This window comes from Neovison vison, chromosome 2, assembly GCF_020171115.1.
Source record: "Neovison vison isolate M4711 chromosome 2, ASM_NN_V1, whole genome shotgun sequence".
NCBI lineage: Eukaryota > Metazoa > Chordata > Mammalia > Carnivora > Mustelidae > Neogale > Neogale vison.
Genome location: NC_058092.1, coordinates 92303528 through 92324714, shown reverse-complemented (window position 1 = coordinate 92324714; position 21187 = coordinate 92303528). Strand labels below are relative to the sequence as shown.

General features: G+C 39.2%; 1 protein-coding gene and 1 long non-coding RNA gene across 2 annotated transcripts in view; one reads left to right on the top strand and one right to left on the bottom strand.

Moving 5' to 3' along the window:
• The window catches only part of VAV3 (vav guanine nucleotide exchange factor 3), a 364578-nt gene that overhangs the window by 230235 nt on the left and 113156 nt on the right, over window positions 1–21187 (top strand). The window contains exons 16-18 of the mRNA XM_044238799.1: window positions 4770–4871; window positions 5177–5277; window positions 17027–17052. Of these exons, the coding sequence (XP_044094734.1) occupies window positions 4770–4871; window positions 5177–5277; window positions 17027–17052 (229 nt within the window). The remainder of the gene's footprint in view (window positions 1–4769; window positions 4872–5176; window positions 5278–17026; window positions 17053–21187) is intronic.
• On the bottom strand, window positions 4131–10235 carry LOC122900263. The gene is made up of 3 exons (XR_006383205.1): window positions 10085–10235; window positions 9180–9182; window positions 4131–4149 (listed from the first exon to the last, which is right to left on the bottom strand). It is a non-coding gene; the product is annotated as an uncharacterized LOC122900263 (long non-coding RNA).

Below are 21187 nucleotides of genomic sequence, written 5' to 3'. Positions count from 1 at the left end.
AGCTTAGAGATACATTTTTCCAGATATCATCTGATGTGTCGTGTGTTCTTACTAGTTTCATTAGTTTGCATTTCTTCTTCTAGTTTTTCCCGGTTGTCCCAATAATGTCATCTCCAAAAGATAATTCTTGTCTTTTGGTTTTGTTTTGTTTTACAATATCTCTCACATTTATTTTTGTCCTATTACATTGATCAGATCTTCCACAACAATGCTGAATAATTGACTTCAGCAAACTTTCTTCACATGGCAAGTTCTGTGTACCTCTAGTGTATAACCTCTGGCTTATGAGCGTTTGGGAAAGAAGATGCTTGTAAAGGACATGCTAGAACTTAAAACACTTTCTATGCCCTTGCTAGAAGTTTTAGCTTTATCCCTGTAGGCCGTAGGAACCAGCAGAAGTCTTAAAGGGAGAGAGTGACCTATTTTTATTTTTTGAAGGTAATTCTGGAAATAGTATGGGAGATGGCTTTAAGTAGGGAAAGAAAGAAGATGGAATGATTAAGAAGGCCTTTGTAACAATTTACTTGAGAGATACTGAGGGATTGAATTAGGTACTAAGGAAAAAAGAATGGAAACTGAATTTTTGAGGAGGCATTTTTAAAGTTGAAACAATAGAAATTCCATTATGGTTTCAGGAAAGGAGAAATTGGAACAGAAAAGGGGTTAAGGGAAAATGACTATGTAGAAGTTATGAGGGAGAGGGAAAAATTCATTGCACCTCTCAAGTTTCCAAGCTAGAAGATAGAGTGAATGTCAGAGGGTTGAAATCAGAATTTGGTCAGAGTCCAGTATGTTAGGAAGGATGTGGAGCTGAGTTTTGTAGACCTGTGGACCCCTGGGAATGCAGACCCCGAGAATGGAGAAGGGGCCCAGGCTAAGGGGAGGCACATGGTCCTCAGCACAGTCTAACACAAAACCAGATGAGAAGAGGCAAGAATCTAAGGAGAATGTGTCAAATTAAAAGGAGGTGTAAGAGCATGAACATACTTTGCCTTTTAAGTATTTGGTTGATTAATTTATTACTAATGGGCCCTATAGGAAGCTAAAGAAATGGGAACATTTTCCTGAGAAAGCTACAAGATTCCATTCAAGTTCTCACAAGTAAACTGTCATATATCAAAACAGGTTCCTTAAATGGAATCCTCTGAGGAGAGCTGCGTGACTGAGCAAGTGAGCTAACCTATATTTGACCCTCAGTTCTCATCTATAGATAACCCAGTCCCATATGGTCTTGCTGTGTTTGCTCTTGCTTCATTACAAGGAATGCTCTCTCTAGTGGTCACAGAGATTTTTCTAGTCAACGAAATGTGGTATTAAACCCTGTGTAAGATCTCACCTCTTTCTTTGGTCCCTGCCAACCTCTGCTACCTCATCTCTTTCATCTCTCTTTTTCACTCATTGTGCTCTGGCTAAGGGATCCTTCTTTCTGTTCAGGCCTTGGGATCTCTGTTTATGGTAGGCACTTAATATGAATGAGTGACTCTGGCTTCTAGGTTTGTTGTGAGAAGTTAATGTGAAAAAATATATGAAGAGCCTGTTAATGTGCCTGGTACATTATAAGTGTTCAATAAATGCCACTTTTGGTCATTTTTGTCATTTTTGTTCTTGTGTTACCCACCTGTAACTCTAATAGTTCTCTGTATTTTTCTACTCCAATCTCTCTTTCCAACTCTTCCCATCCAGCCAACTTACTATCTTTGGTTTTTGCCTCCCCACAGGCTGTAGTCCATGTGTGCTGATACCTCTCTTCATTTGGCACTTGATATGATTTCATCTAATTCCTTGGACTTTTGCAAATATGTATTCTCCTGGGCAACCCTGTTTCTTATCAAGCATCCGTGGATTTCTGGTCAAAAGGACACAGAGCATATAACTGCCTTCCTGTGTGAAATTCTCAGGAGAATGGGAATCCTCCGGGGACTAGGTCCCAAGACTACGAAGGGATTCTTAAAACGCATAAGGCACTGTTCTGATTACATCATTATTTTGTGGATTTGGAATCAGCAGCTTGTAAATGGTAGCCGGTGCTTACTGAACACTAACTCTGGGCCAGGCAAAGTCCTAAGCGCTTTACTTACGTTATCTTGATTTATGGATTGATTTTATGAGTATTCCTGTCATACTTACTAACAGGCCCAAGGTCATGCTGATAGTGACTTACAAGTTAGCATTTAAGCTGAGGTGGTCTAATTTCAGATTCCTGCCCTCAGCTATACTTTTGTATTGTATAGTGCCTCAGTAGCAGTTCCTTGTCACAGAGTTAACTCTTACTCTTTAGTGTTTAATTTTAAATTTAGAAAATAATATACAGTTATAGTTTTTTTTTTTTTTTTTAAATCTTAAATTCCAGTAGCTCCTCCCTACCATTTTGAGTCTCATTTCACTTATGGCAACTACTATTAACAATATTTTCAGGATTGGTTTTTCTTTCTTGTCTTTTTTTTTTTTTTTCTTTTCTTAAACTCCTTAGTGTGATTCTCCTCCCAGCTTTTTGTTTCCAAAAACTCAGCTTATTCCTAGTTGGCTCATGAAAGTAACTGATGGCGGGTGTTCCACCTCTGCCACAGGCAAGCTTATAAAATTAGTAAATTCGGGGCACCTGGGTGGCTCAGTGGGTTAATCTTCTGCCTTTGGCTCAGGTCATGATCTCAGGGTCCTGGGATCGAGCCCCCATCAGGCTCTCTGCTCAGCAGGGAGCCTGCTTCCTCCTCTCTCTGTGCCTGCCTCTCTACCTACTTGTGATCTCTGTCAAATAAATAAATAAAATTAAAAAAATATTAGTTAAATTCTTACTTGTTTGGGATTCATTTACATTTCTAAAGAAGACCTACTTTTCGTTTACAGTGCCAGGCTGATGAATTCTTCAAGTTCCCAGGACTCTGTAAACTGTTACTTGACAATCCATGTGTGACTCTGTCACCTTGGTGTTGAGAGAAAAATGAGCAACAGGCCTTCCTGGCTAAGGAAATGGGGTTTGATCCTCTTTCAATGCATGGCTTTATGGACTCAAGATTCTCGTGAAGAGAGTTTTGCTTTTAGAACCTTATCTTTTTTCTACTTGTCTATTCATGAAGAGCTATAATTTTTAATCAGGAGCACAAAAATACCACGATGGAAATGGCCATGGTTTTCAGCATGCAGAAGAACATTTTCCTAAAATGTGAGGTCACCAGAAGCATGGAGCTGAGAAATCCCAGATGGCACTAATATTTGATTTCATTTTTAGCACGCTCATATTCAGCAGATGGATTGGAAGGCTGACCTCTCTGACACTTCCGCATCACTGCCTGCTACTCCAATTGCCTTTGCGCATGTTTTTTCATAACACTTCTCCTGGTCCCTCGGAGATTGATGCCTGGTCGCCCGCCTGCGCTAGGCTTCATTACACCAAGGCTATGTGTGGTTGAGAGTTGCCGTATTCTATAAAAGGGGAGAAATCCTAGCTCATCAGTGTCTCAGACTTTTCACACACTCTCAAATTGCTTGTAACGTGTTGGAGAGCATCATCTTAGATTTCCTGATATACCTCCGACTTAGATCTGTTTTTTAGTCCTTTTCTAATTTTTCTGCTTTCTTCTGTGACATAGATAAATTTATGATTACTATTAAAAAAAAAAACTTCTCTGAACATGGCTAATTGACTGTTTCCAACAATCTAATTATATTAAGGTGAATATTGTTGAATTCCTCTTTGCACAGAAGCTTCGGGGGCAAAGAGAACGAACCTGGGTTGGAGGGCCAAGCTCTGCCATTTCTTTCACTTTAGTATTGTCCTCAGTTTCCTAGTTTGTAAATTACTGATATCATTAGTTCTGTGTCATTAGGATTGGTGTGAAGGTTAAGCAGACTAACGAACATCATGTGGTCCTCACAGCATTGGCACAAAGTTAGTTTGGTTGTGTCATTTTTTTTTTTTTAATCTTACGTCCATTATGGTAGTTTGTGGTATGCCTCATAGATTCTTTTGCATATGCAGCTAATAAAAATAAAATCTAGGGCGCCTGGGTGGCTCAGTGGGTTAAGCCTCTGCCTTCAGCTCAGGTCATGATATCAGGGTCCTGGGATTGAGCCCCATCTCAGGCTCTCTGCTCAGTGGGGAGTCCCCTCCCCCCCTCAACCCCCAGCTGCCTCTCTGCCTACTTGTGATCTCTCTGTCGAATAAATTAAAAAATAAAATAAAATCTAAAACACAGTTTTGTTGATTTTTATTTGGATTACAAGGAAGGCAAATTGTTAAGGAGGAAGTTTTTGATAATCAGACTGATGTTTTGTTTCAAAACTTTTTACAAAATTACTTTGTTCACTTTTACAGATGATTACGTCATCCACATACCTATTTAGAGATGGCTTCCATGGGGTTGAAGCACCCTTTTCCCCTCCTGCTCACCCTCTCTCTCTAGTTTATATTTCAGTGATGTGGCTGGGGAAGCTATCACACAGCATGAATATCCAGCAGGTTTTTGTGTTTGTCCTGGCAGGTTGACCTCTGTGGCCATTCTGTAGAGTTCTCTGGGAACCCTCCATTCTGAGGAGGATTAGTTTGCTTAAATCCTTACATGTTGCTGCTATGCACGCAACCAGATTTTGGTGCATATTTTAATGCAAAGCCTACTTTTGGCTTAGAAAACTGCATATTTAATAACCTTTTTGTTTGAATCAGATCTCTACCCCATGTAATGTTGATGAATTTAGGTTTTAGAGGACTAGACTGCTATTTTGTTGTGAAACTTTCTTTAGGAAGTTACTTTTTTTTCCCCCCCTTTTTATAGATCGAACATAAGGCCAGACTATGCAGACTCCAATTTCCATGAGTTCAAGATGCACACCTTCAATCGGGTTACATCCTGCAAAGTCTGCCAGATGCTCCTGAGGTAAGCTTGCTTGGTCCTGGTTTTCACTTTAAATGAGCTGCTATAATTGCTCAGTGTCTCAGACTATTCTAATATCCCAGCCAAAATGTTCTGAAGTGGGGAAATGGCCTTGACGGTTTTGAGCCAACAGATCTTTCCTCAGCCTCCTACCTGGATGCTTTCTTCTGAACCCCAGGAGACCCTCTCCCTTGCTGAGAAGACTTTGTCAAGCTCTGTGTTCCCTTGTTTTCTTTTTTGTGCTCATGGTTTCATAGAGGCAGTGTTTAGCACCTTTTAACATATCACTCTCTAATTTTACCTTTCAGAGGAACATTTTATCAAGGCTATTTATGTTTTAAGTGTGGCGCGAGAGCACACAAAGAATGCTTGGGAAGAGTAGACAATTGTGGCAGAGTTAATTCTGCTGGTAAGTCATGTTTATTGTTGTGATTTTCCTTTTAATTAGGATATAAAACTTGATAAACATCATTAAGACCTAATTTACTCTTAATATGTGTTTATGGTGACAGATCTGCTTTTGAAACTATCATTTATAAGGACAATTAAAAAAATGTTTTAAATTCCTGTGACTTTTATACGTACCTGGGAGGCAGAAGCCCTTTGGGGGTGGGGGGCCTTGGAAGATTTTGGGCCACCCATTTTATTCAGCCTGGCCCCTGAGTCTCACTAGTGCTGTAAAAATATAGCCAAAGCACACAAATGGAGAAACAAAAACAAAACCGGAAAAAAAAATTTTTTTTTTCACTTCTTTCTTTAGTCCTTAAATTTCTCCCTTGTTCTCTTAAATATTCAGCTCAGAAATGGTAATGATGCCAGAAGTAAACATCACACAGACTAATTCATGAATTAATGAATTGAATACATTGTCATTTTGCAGCATTTAACAGAGAGCATGTATCCTTTGGATTTTATGTAAATATTTTCCCCTTGGTTTTTAAAAATAATGCTCCATGACTGTTACATGAGCCAGTTGCTAAGACTGTTGGCAATTATGCATTCAGTAGCCTTTTGCCTCTCTCTGCTCCTCTTGGGCTCTCTTCCTTCTCTTTCTTTTCTGGCCTCTTTATACTTTCTCTTTCTTCTTCTTTCTCTTTGTCCTTTTCCCCTGAGTTTCTCTTGTGTTTTATCAATAAGACCTTTCAAAATCAGTAAAACTTTTTGAACAGAAGAAAGAGATCTTTAACAGCTTGAGTTCAAAAGGTAGCTATGTCAACCTTTGATTTTCCCAAAGGAAAAGGTGGACATTGAATTATTTTGGATAATATGAAGAAGAGTGAAACAGAATAATAGCTCATTTCAGAGCTGAGTTCAGAAAATGGGCAGTTGTAGAAAAGTTGTTAATCCCATTAGAGGACTGGGATCACAGCTCATTCCTCTCACTCTGCTCCTCTGGTGCATGGTTTTTAAGATTCCCATGAGCCATGAGCTCTCCATACCAGGCATGGGCAGCTGCAAGGAGGAGCATCCCGCGCTGGTTAAGCACCTGCCCTGGGCTGTCTGCCAGGCCTGCCCTGCACAAACTCATTCAGTCCTTGGGACAATGCTTCCCATTTTCTGATGGGAGTCAGTGTTCATGCAATTGACTTCAAGTCTGCTAAGACAAAGAGACAAGGTCAGCCACCCATTAAGGTTTCTGAAGCTCAGATAGAGTTGACAAAGTTATAAAATAGAAATGTTATATGTTATTATTCTTCCGTTGTCCACTTGCTACATCTTATCACTTAAATTTTTGTTGTTCTGTCTTTATTTGTCCCATCCTTTAATCTCTTTGAGGACAATTAACATATTAGGTGTTGGTGGTAGGCTAATGTGTTTTTATAAAGCACCCCTCACCCCCCCACCCCCTGCTGCAAGCCCTGTCTTAGGAGTTTCAGTCTGTGAGGAATGGGAAGTGATCTCATAGTTGGCATGGTTCTTGCCTTCTACTGAAAGAGTGCAGGAGAGTAGTTGAGAGTCAAGCAGAAATGGTGGAAAATCTCCTCCTGCCCTTTGCTAGCTATGCAAGCTTAGGGGTATTACTTAAGCATTCTGAGGTTTTGTGTATTCTTCTATAAAAAGGAAATAAGAGGATTATCTTGGGGGTCAAATGAAGCAATGTTGATGCTTAGCACAGTGTCTGGGTACAATAAAAATTCAGTGTTTCAATCCAGGATGTTATCATGAGAAGTCTGTTTTTATTTTTTGGAGTTTTTTGTTTTGTTTTTGTTGGTTTTGTTTTTATTTTTTTAAAGGCATGGGTTTAATCTGTATTTTTGCTGTGTTTTTATGATGTGGAGCGAGTGTGAATTGAAGAAATAGTGAGCTCTGAACTTTGAAGTGATATAAGTGAATGATGCTAAAGGACTACATTTTAAAATTTTACTTGGAAAAAAAGATCAATAGGAAACAGTTGAGAATTCCTGATCAAGCAGATTAAAAAAAAAAAAATGCATTCCCTGTCTAAGTCATTATTCCAGTATCCTCTGGCCTTCTGTGAGTAACGCTGGGCTGGGAGACTGTGTGTGATGGCAGGAAAGTCCACAAGGTCTGGAGTCTTGGTCTGGTTTGAATCCCTCTCAATGCTTACGCACTGGGTGACTCTGAAAACAGTTATTTCACCTTTGTAAGTCTTAATTTTTTCCCTTCTAAGACCAGGAAAATAAAGGCACCTAGTCTTTAAGTTTATATTCTTTTAAAATAAATACAAAGTGCCAGGTACTGTTCTAAGTATATTACTGCTGTCAACTCACTTAGTCCTGTATGAATCTTTTAAAGCTGGAATTACTGCTATTCTTGTCTTAATATGAGAAACCAAGGCATGGAGAAATAAGTAACTTGCCTTAGTTGCTTGAGCAATAGAGCAAAGATGCAAATCCAGGCAGTCCAACTCCTGAGCTTATTCTGAGCCCCCCCGAGTTCTGCTCAACTGTTTTCTCTGAGAAAGAGAGTTTCTACATTTTTTTTAATGCAAAAATACTTCTAAATTCAGTTAAATTAGTAACTACCAAATATATTTAGGTTTCAATGCTTTGAAGTGCTGTGAAAAATTCAGGCCTCCCTGGGACTATGCTTGCATTTTTTCCCCATCAAGTGCCTCAGAGCTAGAAGATTAAGACACCTTCAGTTCTAGAATCTCTTAAGATGAGGAAACTGAGGTATAAAAGTAAGAAAAGGCCATTATGCCCTGCAGGTTATAGATAATGCTTACTTATACAGATATCATTTTTTAAAAGATTTATTTATTTATTAGAGAGAGAGAGATCACAAGTAGGCAGAGAGGCAGACAGAGGGGGTGTGGGGAAGCAGGCTCCCTGCTGAGCAAAGAGCCTGATGCAGGGCTCTATCCCAGGACCCTGGGATCATGACCTGAGCTGAAGGCAGAGGCTTTAACCCACTGAGCCACCCAGGCGCCCCACAGATATCATTTATTAATATGTAGTATAATTCTCTAAACTCTGTTATAGATTCACTATAAAGCAGGGAAAAAAAAATTTAAGCCTCTGGCTAAATTTACTTTTTGGAGTTTTAAACATAATTCTCTTTCTCTCTTGATTTTCTGCCTTGCACCCAATGTTGTCCTCCATTCTTGTGTTTTATGCATCTGTGTCTCACTCTCTTTCTGTCTTTTCCTGCCCAAGATTTTAAGAGACTGATGGCATTGAATGCTCATAGTCTGTTAATTAGCGGTATGAAGTGGTAAGAACCTGTCAGGAGGCTTCCCTCTTTTGCCTCCAGTTGAGGATTTGATGGGCAGCCCTTCAGAGTAAAAGGCCTTGCTTATCCTGAGTGAAGAGGAGTCTGTTAGAGCATCAGCAGCTGGGGGTTCTGGGGGTACACATCTCCTTTCATCCATCCACTCACAGGTAAGACCTGGAGAGCCCAGCATCAATGACAGCATCTATCTGGTCCCCCACAGTTCTAGAAAATTCTATTGTGCATTCTTTCTGTTCCTTTTGTTTCAACTCAGTTGGCTCCTGGAGTGTCCCCCCAAAGACCCCTTATAATACAATGTGGGGACTCAAATTAGAGTGTGTTTTCTAAATATTCGACCAGAGGCAGTGGACACCATTGCTGTCTACCTGGACACAGGGACCTGGTAAGGCTGGCCTTCCAGGGTGTTGGGCCCTGGGAACAGGCTGGTAGGGGTTGGACAGATTTTTCCTCTTCTCCCGTGTTTTTTTTTTTTTTTTTAACTCCCTTAAAGAAATTGGATTAAGTGTTTGTTTGTTTTCCAGTGATGGATTTTCCTAAAACAAAACAAAACAAAAAACACTCCCAAACAGATGCCCTCTAAAAGTTAGAAGTTTTGACATCCCATCTTTGAACTACCCCCTTCCTGTGCTGCAGTGGGTAGTAAGTGTGGGTAGAGTGTGAGTTTGAACTTGATGGGTTTGATGTGAGTGTGGTAGAACAGGCAGAGTTTGGGTAACATGGACAAGCTAGGCCTTATGAGTATTTCCCAGCCAGCAGAGAACCAACATTGGCTGAAGTTTTCTACAGTCCAGGAGCTGGATACAGCAAGAACTGCTTGCACTAGTTGAGAGTGTAATTTCCTTGACTGGTTTGACATTGGGGGAAGTATGGATGTATGGGAGGAGGGCAGGAGGAAGGGCAAGATGTCTCAAGGGCTGGAGACATAGGTCACTTGGATAGGGTTCTTTCTGGAGGAGAGTGTGACGTCATTTCAGGAGAACTTGACTATTTAAACAGCTAATTTTAAATAAATGAATAGTATTGATTTAATATCAATAGGTGACTTGAGATTGATCTCAACTTTACAGAGCTCTGTAACTCTTTTGCTTATTACAGTCTAGCTATATTATCAGGCAGTGAAGAGAGATACTGATCAGCTCAGAGTGAGTCAGGGAGTCTACTTGAGGTCCAGAAAGCTGTGTCTAGTAGAAATGGTTACATTATAAACATTGGGTAGTTGGGGTAGAGGCAGTTCCAGAAAGTGGAGCATGCCATTTTCCCTCAATATTGGTCCAGGCAGAGAAGAGGGAGTAGTTGAACAAAATGACACAGTAACTCAGGGGCTAAATGAAGGTGAGAGAACCTTCCATTCTACCTTCTAACTGCCAAGTGTGCTGGTCATCACATTCCAGACCTCACCTAACTTGACCTTACTCTTTTATTTGGCACTGTTAACCATTCTCCTTGACACACTCCTTCACATCCTGTCACACCCCCCATACCATCCTTTGGATATCCAATTCCCTGGCATTAGCTATAACCGACACCCAGGTAGATAAGTCACCCGTTCCACGTTAAGGCTTTTCTCCTGAACTTTGGATTCAAAATGTCTATATTCTTCTCACATTTCCCTTCCCAGGTGCCCTGCAGTGACTTCAAATTTCAAACCAACCTCATTAGTCACTAACACAAACTTTCTCCACCTACTCCTTGTCTTAAAGGTCCAACATCCATACACTCACCTGAGCCTAGGTGTCAGCCTTGGTTTACCCACCTCTCTCATCTTCATTCACTTCCCAGTTGTTCTTTCTTCTCCTCCTAAGGCTCTCTAGAATCCACTGATATGATACTGTTATAGTTTAAAAAAAAAAAATCCGTGTCACTTGTTTGGAGAACTACAAAAGTCTCTCAACTCTTGCTGTTAATTATACTCTTTCTATATGATTTCCAACATGATTTTTATTAAAAATCAGTTCTGATTGTGTGATTCTACTGCTCCATTCCTTGCAGTATAATGCCCAAACTTCAATTGCACTGGAGCCTCTCACTGATCAGAACCATATTTAACTGATGCTCTGACCTCTGGGAAACCCTGGTAGATGGATAAGTGAGTAGACAGACTGACGGACAGATGGAGAGATTAATGAGTAGAAGTGTAGCACCAGGGTTTCTGGGCTCTGAGGATCACTGTAGTATTAGAACCAGAAGCAGGAGGCTGTGGGAGATTGGACAAGTTTTGATTCTGCCCTTGTAGAGACCACAGTCCGACTGGATGTAGGATAAGTGAAATAAAAACCTTATCTAAATCCCTGGATGGTACTTTAAGAATGAAATATAGAAAACTTGGCAGACCCTTTGCATTCCTTTCTGATACTTATGTAAGGGAAGTCTCGTGCCCTGAGCATCAGCTATCAGGCCTTTGACAGGGGAACCTAGGTGAGGCTATGAGGTACCAAGAAAGAGAACTAGCTCGTAAAATGCCTGGTGACAAAAATACCCCAGTTTCTGGGGAAGTATACTCCCTGATCCAGTCAATTCCGTTTTTAGAATTCTTGCTTGGCTCTTACTATTTCCTCTCCTTGAAATAGTCTCCCTTTTCTCCTGACAGTTCCAAAATCTACTCTTCCTTTACTTCCTCTCCAAACCCTTTGCCAATCACTTTCTCTCACCTTGGCCACCCAACAGTCATGTGACTTAAATTGTTTGCTAATTAGTGTATAGATTTTATATATTTGCCAATGTTGGTAACGAAAACACCCCTGAAAGCCTCCAGATCCCATTGGCTTTAATTCGTAAACATTTATTTTTGACACATGCACTATTGACTGTGGGTTCCATGGCCCTCCAAGGGAGCTTCCTTCTAAGTAAATGGCTTAGGGATCCAAGCTGGTTCTTGGATCTTCTGATGATATAGAATCAACACATGCTTCCTGGGTAGCTGTTCTTAAAACCCCTAGACTGAAGTGATAGCACTTTTTTTTTTTTTTAAATCACAGTGTATTGGTTAAAACTACTTAAATGGCCTCAACTTAATTACAAGGGGGAGGTGGGCCATGTAGTGGGGTGCATGAAGTGTTTGGTGGGCATGACCGTCTCTGCCACTCTTCATTGCCTCTAGGGGACTATATGCTTCTTCACTGTAGGTAATGTGTTTCTCATCTTTTGTATTCATCCCTTATCCAAAGTGAGGGTACTTAATCTCAAATTATTACTCCATTTTCCCAAAGTAGGTATATCTTAGCCAAACACTGTCTTTAATAGTGCTGGATGTGGTTAGATACCAACCAGTAAGCATATGAAATAGCTCTTGGGCATTTCTTCTTGTGGAAGTTAAGCCTGTGGATGTTGTCTTCCCTGAATTTAGAAACCTTTTATATTTCATGCTCTATCTCCCTTAAATTTACCTAGTCTTCATTCATCCTCAAAATAATAATTACTTGGCAAAAATGCAGTGCATTTGTGAATGAAGGAAGTAATTCATTCATATTAATATTTGACTATGACAGATTATTAACTCAAATGCTTTTGAAGTATGAAGAAAAGGTGCTTTAAGTTTTGTTTTTTTTTTTTTTTTTTTTATTTATAAGACAAACTATGCAACCTGGAAACAAATTTGAAGGTTGGATGATTAGTTTATGTCTTAACACTTTAGAATTTGCATGGATATAAAGAGCAGGCCATTTCACTCTCTAATTTTCACTGAACTTGAGTTGACTCCTCCACGTTCACCATGGCAACTTCAATGATCAGCACGTACATGGGCTCTGAAGTATGCTGCCAAAACTTTCCAACCTTAATAATGAATAGGTATGAACTCCATTATATAAGCCTCTCTCAACAAGTCACTGCAAAGCTCATGTAATTCTAGAGAGGTACTGCTTTCTCACAGCACACCACTGTGAAGGTCTAATCTGAAACTGTGATCTTACGGGGACATTTGTGTTTTCCCCCGCTAAAACCCTGTTGGTTCCCTTCTTACCCTGACATTGAGCAATATCACTTGCTTTGCATGCTCTCGGTTTAAACAAAGAAAGTAGCACTGGAAGGCAAATATTGCTAAAGCAGACAACTTTGCTTTAATGCATCTTTTCCTTTAGTAGGAATGCAAGCCTCAGCTGCTCTAATACTTAAACGAAGCAGGTCCCCGTTTGAGTCTCTGTTTAATCGCTCTTTTATCTAGGCCAGCTGCTGCTCCTGCTGCTGCCATAGCTGTTCCTAATTGGAAGCGAGTTGCCTTGGTATCCTATCAGTTTAAACCGGCAGGATTGTTACCTAGAACCTGCACCCCAAACTGGCATCAGAAATAGCTCCTTTATAAATAGTATTGCAGTGTTTTATCGAAAGAGATAAGCTTTTATTATATAATTTTATTTCAGTCTTGTACCGCTAGGTATTTTATCAGATTACTTTTACACGAACTGAGGCTTGATCATTGATTTCGTAATGAAAAAATGACTTTGGTTCTACTTCATATTACATAAAGCCTTTCACATAAATTAGTCCTCTTTTTTAACTTACTGAGAAAATTTCATACTCAAGGATAGTTATTATTCCTTCCACTTAACTATTTAGATAAGTTTAATGATCTATTGATGATTATTAAAGTGAACTGGAAAATATTATGCGGTTATATTTCCATTAGAGCTACTGAGGAGACTCAAAATCAAAGCCTCTTTCCAAGTATCATTTTTTTTTTTTCAAAATAAGATTGCTGTAGATCCAGTTGGTGAACACAACATTTGTATAAGTTCAAAATTTAATCAGTGCAACTGTCTTTTAATGTTTTACAAAAATATCACATTAGCCATGATGACAAGTCACTTCAAAAGCTATATTGGTTATTACTTTTCTGTGGCCCCTTTTGAGAGAAACAGTTTTACTGGACATTGATTTGTTTAGTTTTAACAAATAGAACTTCAGATAAGGGACAAAGCAAACTGTGTAATCATGTATGCACTGAGAGCCACTTGTATTGGCAAAACAAATATAATAGGACTGAATTTTTTGTTTAAACAAATGAATTGTATTAAGTGAATCTAAAGCCTCAGTGAAAAACATTTCTTTTACACAAATATGCACATTGAACCCTGTGCTGGCATTGAAGATGGAGTTCAGCAAAGCCTCCAAACACCTCAGTAACACCCCTTCTGTGAATTACTTCAAACCAGTTGGGACTTGATGAAAGAACGGGAGGTATAAACCCCTTGAGGGCCTGTGAGTCACCATCTAGAAAGGCTCTTGAAAGGGTAAGAACATTTTATAGTTTGATCAATAAGAGTCTGAGAATAGGCTGCAGGATAAAGACAAGTTGAGGATTAAAAACTTTTTAGAAACTTGAAGAATTGAATAACTCTCCTAAGGAAGTTCCCAGGAGAAAAAGAGAGAGAGAGAAAGGAAGACTTTTTCATCAGATCTCAAGCAGCAACCTTTCTGTTGGGTCAGAATTCAGCTAAAATAGATTTGATGGTCATCAGCCCTTGTTATCTTAGTCTTGATGCAGAACTGTGACACCCAAAGCGCCTTTTAAGGACCAAGTTCCTGTTGTACAGTAGTTTTGGGTCCATGTCAGGAGGAGGTTGAGGCAGTGTTGGAGACTTCAAAATTAGAGCAGCTTTTGCATAGAATATTTCATTGAAATAGACCATTATTCAATTTTTCTAGCCAGTATAAGCTTTTACTTTGAAAGCGTATGAAGTGGTGTGGGTAGTTGGGTCTTCCTTTCTCTTTTCACTGTTATTTTAGTATAAGTTAAAAATCTGTTGCATTAATATGGTTTATCAGAATTTAGATTCTCTTTGTAAAGGAGGAAGACAGTTCAATGCTGTGGCCACTGGAGCACATAAAAAGTAATAACTAAAGGAGTCTGGATAAGAATTGGTTCTAAGAGTTATTTCTAGTCTTTTGGGTTTTGCCTTATTCTTAGAAAATTTACAGAACCCTCCCATGCGAGAGAAGTAAACAAAAGCAGAGACTTTCAAGAACCACTGCTCATGTGCTGTGCCCAGCAGGAGAATATCAGAGTGTGAACTTCTCCAGGCAAAGTCCATGGGCCTCTTTCCTGGATGACAGGGTAAAGGGTAGACCTGGTGACCATGAGGACAGAAAGTGGTCACATGGAAAGGCAAGCCCCAAGTAAGACTCGTGTCCTTAGAGTTGGTGTTGCATCTAGCACAAAGCTCTTTTTCCATTTTTCTTGCTTGGGTTACACTGAAGAGGCTTTGTGTGGAGCAGTTCTTAGTACATCTAGTCAGAATTATGAGGAAAGCTGGTTTGCTTGATGAGACATTAGAGAAAGCTAAAACCAACAGGAAGTGGGTAATTGAAAGAGGGAGATTGAGTAAGGTGGGGAGCCCAGTCTAGATTGCTTCTGGCTTTGTACTAGTCCCATGCGAGCCTTGCTGGAATCTCTTACTCTCTTGTTTCTGTAATAGGTGCTCACTCCTACAGAGAGCCAGCTAACTAGAACTTGAACCCTATGCAACAAGATAGGAAGAGCCTGTCAGTGAGTGTCTTCTGTTCCTAGATATTATTTTCTGGGTAAAGAGATGCAAGTGTCTGAGATACCATCTCTTCCCCAGAAACTTCCCAGGGAAGCAACCAGATGAACATTGCAGAGTATGGTGTTTCCCCTGCTACCACAAGGGAGATCATAGGGTTTGTACAAAAATATGAAACATTTAAAGCATACTATAAAAGACCTACTCATAAGGACATAAAAAATCTTCTATGCAAAGAGTCAGAAAAAAATTACAGTTTTTTAATTGAAATTAGGTTGCATACTCATTTATGAATACCGAACCCAAAAGACCTAAGGTTTTTCCACTTTAGAGAACATCTAGACGTAGTCCCGGCTTCCCTCAGTCTCCTTGACTGGAAAACTTAACCTCTTCTCCCATTTGGAGCTTCTTGCAGTTTATGATTCTTAGTTCTGACTCTTTCTCTAGAATCCTCCACTAGGAGAAAAAAAGTAGTTTAGGGCTATTATGGAATATAGGTCTTCCTGGTCAAACCAGTGAAACAGGTATCACACCTGCTCTGTTAGGAACCTCTGCTCACCTAACTGGGGTTCGAAGTCTGGACATAGCATCCAGCCGAATGGTACTTATATAGACCCTCTCCCCAACCCGATCCTCTGAGGTAGTCTTTCTTCTGAAACATTGCATATTTCTAAATGAGGAGGGAAAGAAGTGAAATAGCTTTCTGCCCAGGAATACTCCTTTGGAAAGGCCAACTTCAGACCTGGCAAAGATGCCTTCAGAGAAAGCAGTCATGTGAAAGTCAGGGTGAAGGGATTTGAAGTTGACAAAGGAATGCAGACTTAACTTTTCTCCAGAAAGGTGACTTTTTGGTCACATGTCTTACATTTTCATTAATCAGGAGTAGTGCTTTATAAAACAAAACAAAGCAAAACAACCTTCTGTTCCATGCCCCAGGCGGCTTCCTGTGTAAAGCAGTCTGTGGCAGCTCGTCCTGTGTTCTGGTCGGAATTTTCCCCTTGAACTCTGCTTGTGGGGCTTCTTGGATCGTCTTATGGGAACAGCTTACAGAGCTCTTGTTTCAGCCTGCCCGTTCTTTCCTGATATTTCCCTCAATTTCTTCTGTTCTCAGATCCTTCTTTAGAGGGTCATTTTGGATGGAAAGACTATAGGCGTAGGCTCAAAATGATGAGGAGTTTTCCATCACAGCCTGGCAAAGCGATAACGTGAATAGGTGCTCCTGGGAATGGGGAAGGAAAGCATCAGTCCCCAGGTGTCCATGCACAGTGGGCGCCTTTCCTCTCAGTGACCCTTTACCATTCTGCCGCTGTAGTCCCCTGCAGATCTCAGGGCCCTTTATAACTGCTTATCATTTTTAAGAACTAAATGTAATGAAGAGATTGTTGTTTCTATTTACAGATAGGGAAACTAAGGCTGAAAGGAAAATTATCATTGGAATCAAATTCTGTCAGTTCTTTATTTCCCTCTTTGAAGCAAACTGTATTTCCCCCCAAATAAAAAATAAGAGTTATGGCCACTTAATGAGAAAAAAATTCATGTGCAATATTGTGCAGTGTTAAATTTGCAGCTGTTATAGTTGGTGAAATACCTTTGTAACTTAGAGTGTCTGGATTCTTAAAACTAGGTGTGTTGAAAGACAGGTTCCCACCTAGCCTTCTTTCATGCATGTAAATTCAGTGCAAGCCTCTGTTTTAAGGAGCTTTATGTGGTTGGATTGACATTGCCTAATCAACAATTGAAAAAGTTAAGCATAACCTAGAAGTCATTTAGAACTATGAGTCACTTTCCTGACAAGCCAATAAGGCAAGAGAACCTGGGTTGCAAAACAATTACTAGCCCAGCCTGAGGGACCCTGGAAATATATTACAAGTATCAGTTAGGGAAACAAAGCAGCAGTGTTTTACCAAGCTGCAGAGAACAACCTAAGGTTGCTAACCAAACAAAATAACCTTACACTGACAATGCCAATTTTTACATTTGTTTCAGAACCAGGGACGCTCAAACCACCAGAGGTAAGATTAACTCTTCAATTTTTATTATATAACTTTTGCATTTCAGGTTGTTGGCTAACTTAAGCAGGCTTGAGCTTTTAGAATGTGAAATGTGCTTCTTAAAATGGATAGAAACAGAACTAGAGTGAGCAACCAAGTGCTTGTGAATGAAATGCACAGGTTAAATCAGAGGAATTTTCAGTCAGTCACTGCCTGAAGATCTTAGGTAGAGGAAACATGTGAATATTTAAGAATATGTGTGAAATGGAGCCTTTCAGAATCTTAGTACTTACTCAGGTAAATTTCAAATGTTGTAACAGTGTGTGGTACCGATATGGGGATACTTTTCTCTAGTTTCCTGCAGAATTCCACAAACCCCTGCAGTTTATAAAACTTAATGCATCTGTATTCATTGGAATGAAAATCTTTGATCCTGCTCATATAGAAGGAAGGTAGCCCTCATCCCATGAAACATTGCATTGCTGCCCAACATTTGCTAGTCCTGAAAAGTTCTAACATTGTTCATCTAAGGATATGGACTCATATTTCTAGTAGTTTTCTGTTTTGAGCACAAACATGATTTGTATCATGTCTTATTGATGAAAGCAAGATCTGATAACATTTTCTTTTAGTTTAACACAGTCTCAGGTCTAATGGCTTCTCACCTCTCAGGATAAGCTACTTTTTTAAAAATATGAAAGAATGAAAAATATAACAGGTTCTAGACCATTGCCTTGGCCTTTAACCAAAAGTAGCATATTTCTCATCTGACCTCTAAATTTCTCTGTGACCTTATCACAGAGAAAATTAAAATATAAAATGCATATGATTACTTGTAGAAATGAAAAGTATAGTAACTTGAGAATTTCAGAGTAGAAGAATGACAGAAAAATTCTATACAAATTTATTTTAACAGATAATAATTATATATCATTAAGAGGGGTGTAATATTTTTTAATTGGCTAACATTTATGCCATTGGTAAAGATAATGAAAAGTACTGTAAGACATCAAATAAGAAGTAATTGTTTCTGCTTCTCTTTTGCATAAGTGTGTAATTTGCACATAGTGAGAGTGATGTGAGGGGGCTCATATGCACCCTTTCGGTGTCTCAGTTAACTATATTTTAAAGTCTAGAATCTAGATCAAGGAATAGTTCATATAAGTTCTTCTAGGGCTAAAATAAATTAATGTGAAATTTCTTTCAGTGTTTAGTTGACCGGTGAAGTTTTTCATGAGGACTATAAGGATGCTGCCTGTGAAAGTCTTGTAGGGCAGCTTCCTTTCTCTTATCCTCATGCTATTCTTATATTACGGAAATCGAATTCCTCTTAGAGCTCTGAACTTAGAGCTCTGAACTACTTGACAAAACAAAATGTTTTTTTTCCCAAACAGGATGATTTCACTTGATTTTATTTAAGTGAGGTGAAGTGAGTATATTTATAGAAAGTGTGCTAATAAGAAGTGGTTAATAATTTTCATATGATACTAAATAATTCTCTCCAGGCATTTTATCCTCTTAAAAAATTAAATGGAAGGGGCGCCTGGGTAGCTCAGTGGGTTAAAGCCTCTGCCTTCGGCTCAGGTCATGGTCCCAGGGTTCTGGGATCAAGCCCCACATCGGGCTCTCTGCTCGGTGAGGAGCCTGCTTCCTCCCCTCTCTCTCTCTGCCTGCCTCTCTGCCTACTTGTGATCTCTGATGGTCAAATAAATAAATAAAATATTTTAAAAAATTACATGGAAGCCCATTATGAAGTGAATTAATTTTCACATTGACTTTTTTTTTTTAACTGCAGCATCAGTGGTTTAGTGACTTGCTTAACTTTTGAATATAGTAAGTGCAATTTTTTCTTTAATGTGTGATTCTGCTAATAATATTTATTTTGGATGTGTAATTATAGTTACTGGCCAACCTATTTGGAAATCTTAGCTTGGTTTAAGGAGAAGTATAACAAAAGAACATTAAGAAGCATCTGTCGCCTTATACCTCCCCACCAAGACTGTGTGGAAAGCCGTTTACCTCTCTGAGGCAGATGCTTTATGATGCTCGGGAGTCTTCCCAGAAATAAACAATGTGCTCTGTGAGCTGCATTTCTCCCCCTCTCATGAAGACCTTCTTTCTCTCCATATACCAGGTTGTAGTCCTATTCTGTTCCCCTTTCAATAGCTATGATTGTGACTTTTCTATTTTTAATTTTACACTTCATTCTCAAGGGAAATAGGTCAGTTTTCAGTAGCCACAACCTCTGTAGGCCTTCATGACAACACCTGGGATGTTCATCTCATGTCCCACTCTGGAGTGGACCTCTCTAGTGAAGCTGTCTCTAGCTGTAGGAAGTAAGATTTTCATATGTATCCATTTAACACATATGTACTCTAAATCCATTCCTTAAAGGTTCTTCTACCTTTAAAACAGATAGAGGAATGAAAGCCAGCTCCATAGCAAATTAACCTTTGCTTATTTTGTTGGTAAAATCAACGGAGAATTTAATTTCTCCCAAAAGGCAAGAAGAGATTCTTGGGTGATGAAAGTAGTTCTTTTAGAGAAAGACAGGTAATGAAGCAAGAAATAACTCACATGCTTGTAAAATTAGGTTGGTTGGTTTTCCCCTCCCCTGCCCCTTCTAGGTTGATCAAAGAATATTGAGAAGGTTCTGAAGATCAATTCTCCTGATCTCATGGGGCTTTTCCCAGGCTTTTGAGAATGTGGGTGGGGGAAGGGACTGTGTTGGATGGAAAATGACAGAATGACAATGGAAATTAGCATTTTAAAATTATTTTAATATGCTCTGCTAAACATATCTGAATTTCTTAAAATATTAAGATGAATTTTTAGGTGTTTTTGAAGTATACTAAATCTCCAGAGACATTTGGTCTAAGTAGCTGAAAACATTTTTTTTTTTTTCAATGCAGCAAATCTTAATTCCACCGCCTACTCTTCCTGTAGAGAAGTTTGTTTTCAGGGTCACTGATTTTTAGGAGGAAAAACCTAAAACATAAGCAGTAGGACAACAACTTAGAAAAATCACTTGTAATTTGTATGTATTTAAACAGTCAAAATGCCATGAAATTAATAATGATGATGATGATGATGATGATGATGATAAGCTGTCACTTAGGAATCCTTCCTGCATGGCAGGAACTGTTCCAGTGATTTCACATGATTCATTTAATTCTCACCACAAATGCTATGAAGTGGTGCTATTATTATCCCCATTTTATAGGCGAGAAAACTGAGACACAGAGATATGAACTAACTTGTTCAGAATCAAATAGCAGGTGCCAAGTGACAAGGTCTGAATTTGAACTCTGGCAGTCTGAGTCTAGAATCCAGATTCCTAATAATTATACAATGTTCTCTATTTTGTTCAGATAGTATGATACAAGTTTCAGGTGTACAATACAGTGACACGTGTACTCTTAATCTCCATCACCTATTTCACTCAACTTACCCTCCTCCCCTCTGGAAACTACCACTTTGTTCTCTGTAGTTAAGAGTCCGTTTTTTTGCTTGTTTTCTCTTTCTTCATTTTTGGTTTTTTAAATTCCACATATAAGTGAAATCATATGGTATTTGTGTTTCTCTTTTTTCAGTTAGTATTATACTCTCTAGGTCCATCTGTGTTGTTGCAAATTATTCTCTATTTAATCCTAACTTCAGGGTGGTAGAGCATTGGTCTTCAACTTAAGGGCTCTTTTTCACATTTTAAGTCTATAATTTTTGTTTATTATTAAAGATTTTATTTATTTGTCAGAAAGAGAGAGAGAGAGAGAGAGAGAACACAAGTAGGGGGTGCTGCAAGGAGAGAGAGAAGCAGGCTCCCTGCTGAGCCAGGAGCCCGATGTGGTTCTTGATCTCAGGACCCTGGGATCATGACCTCAGCCAAAGGTAGCTCCTTAACCATGAGCCACCAGGCATGCCTTAACTCTAGAATTTTTAAATGCTACTAATTCAGGGATTCCAGGAATAGAACCCAAAGGTTGAATTCCTTTCTTGCCTCTGAGCATTTTGATAGTAGAAGGTATAAGAGCATAGAAAGACAGCTTTTACTGTACATTAAGAAGATGAAGGGATATGTAGGAAGTAAATAACAATCTGATATCCATCATTATATATTTTTCTGTTGAAAATATGGTCTGTCGTGTTCCTTGTCCTT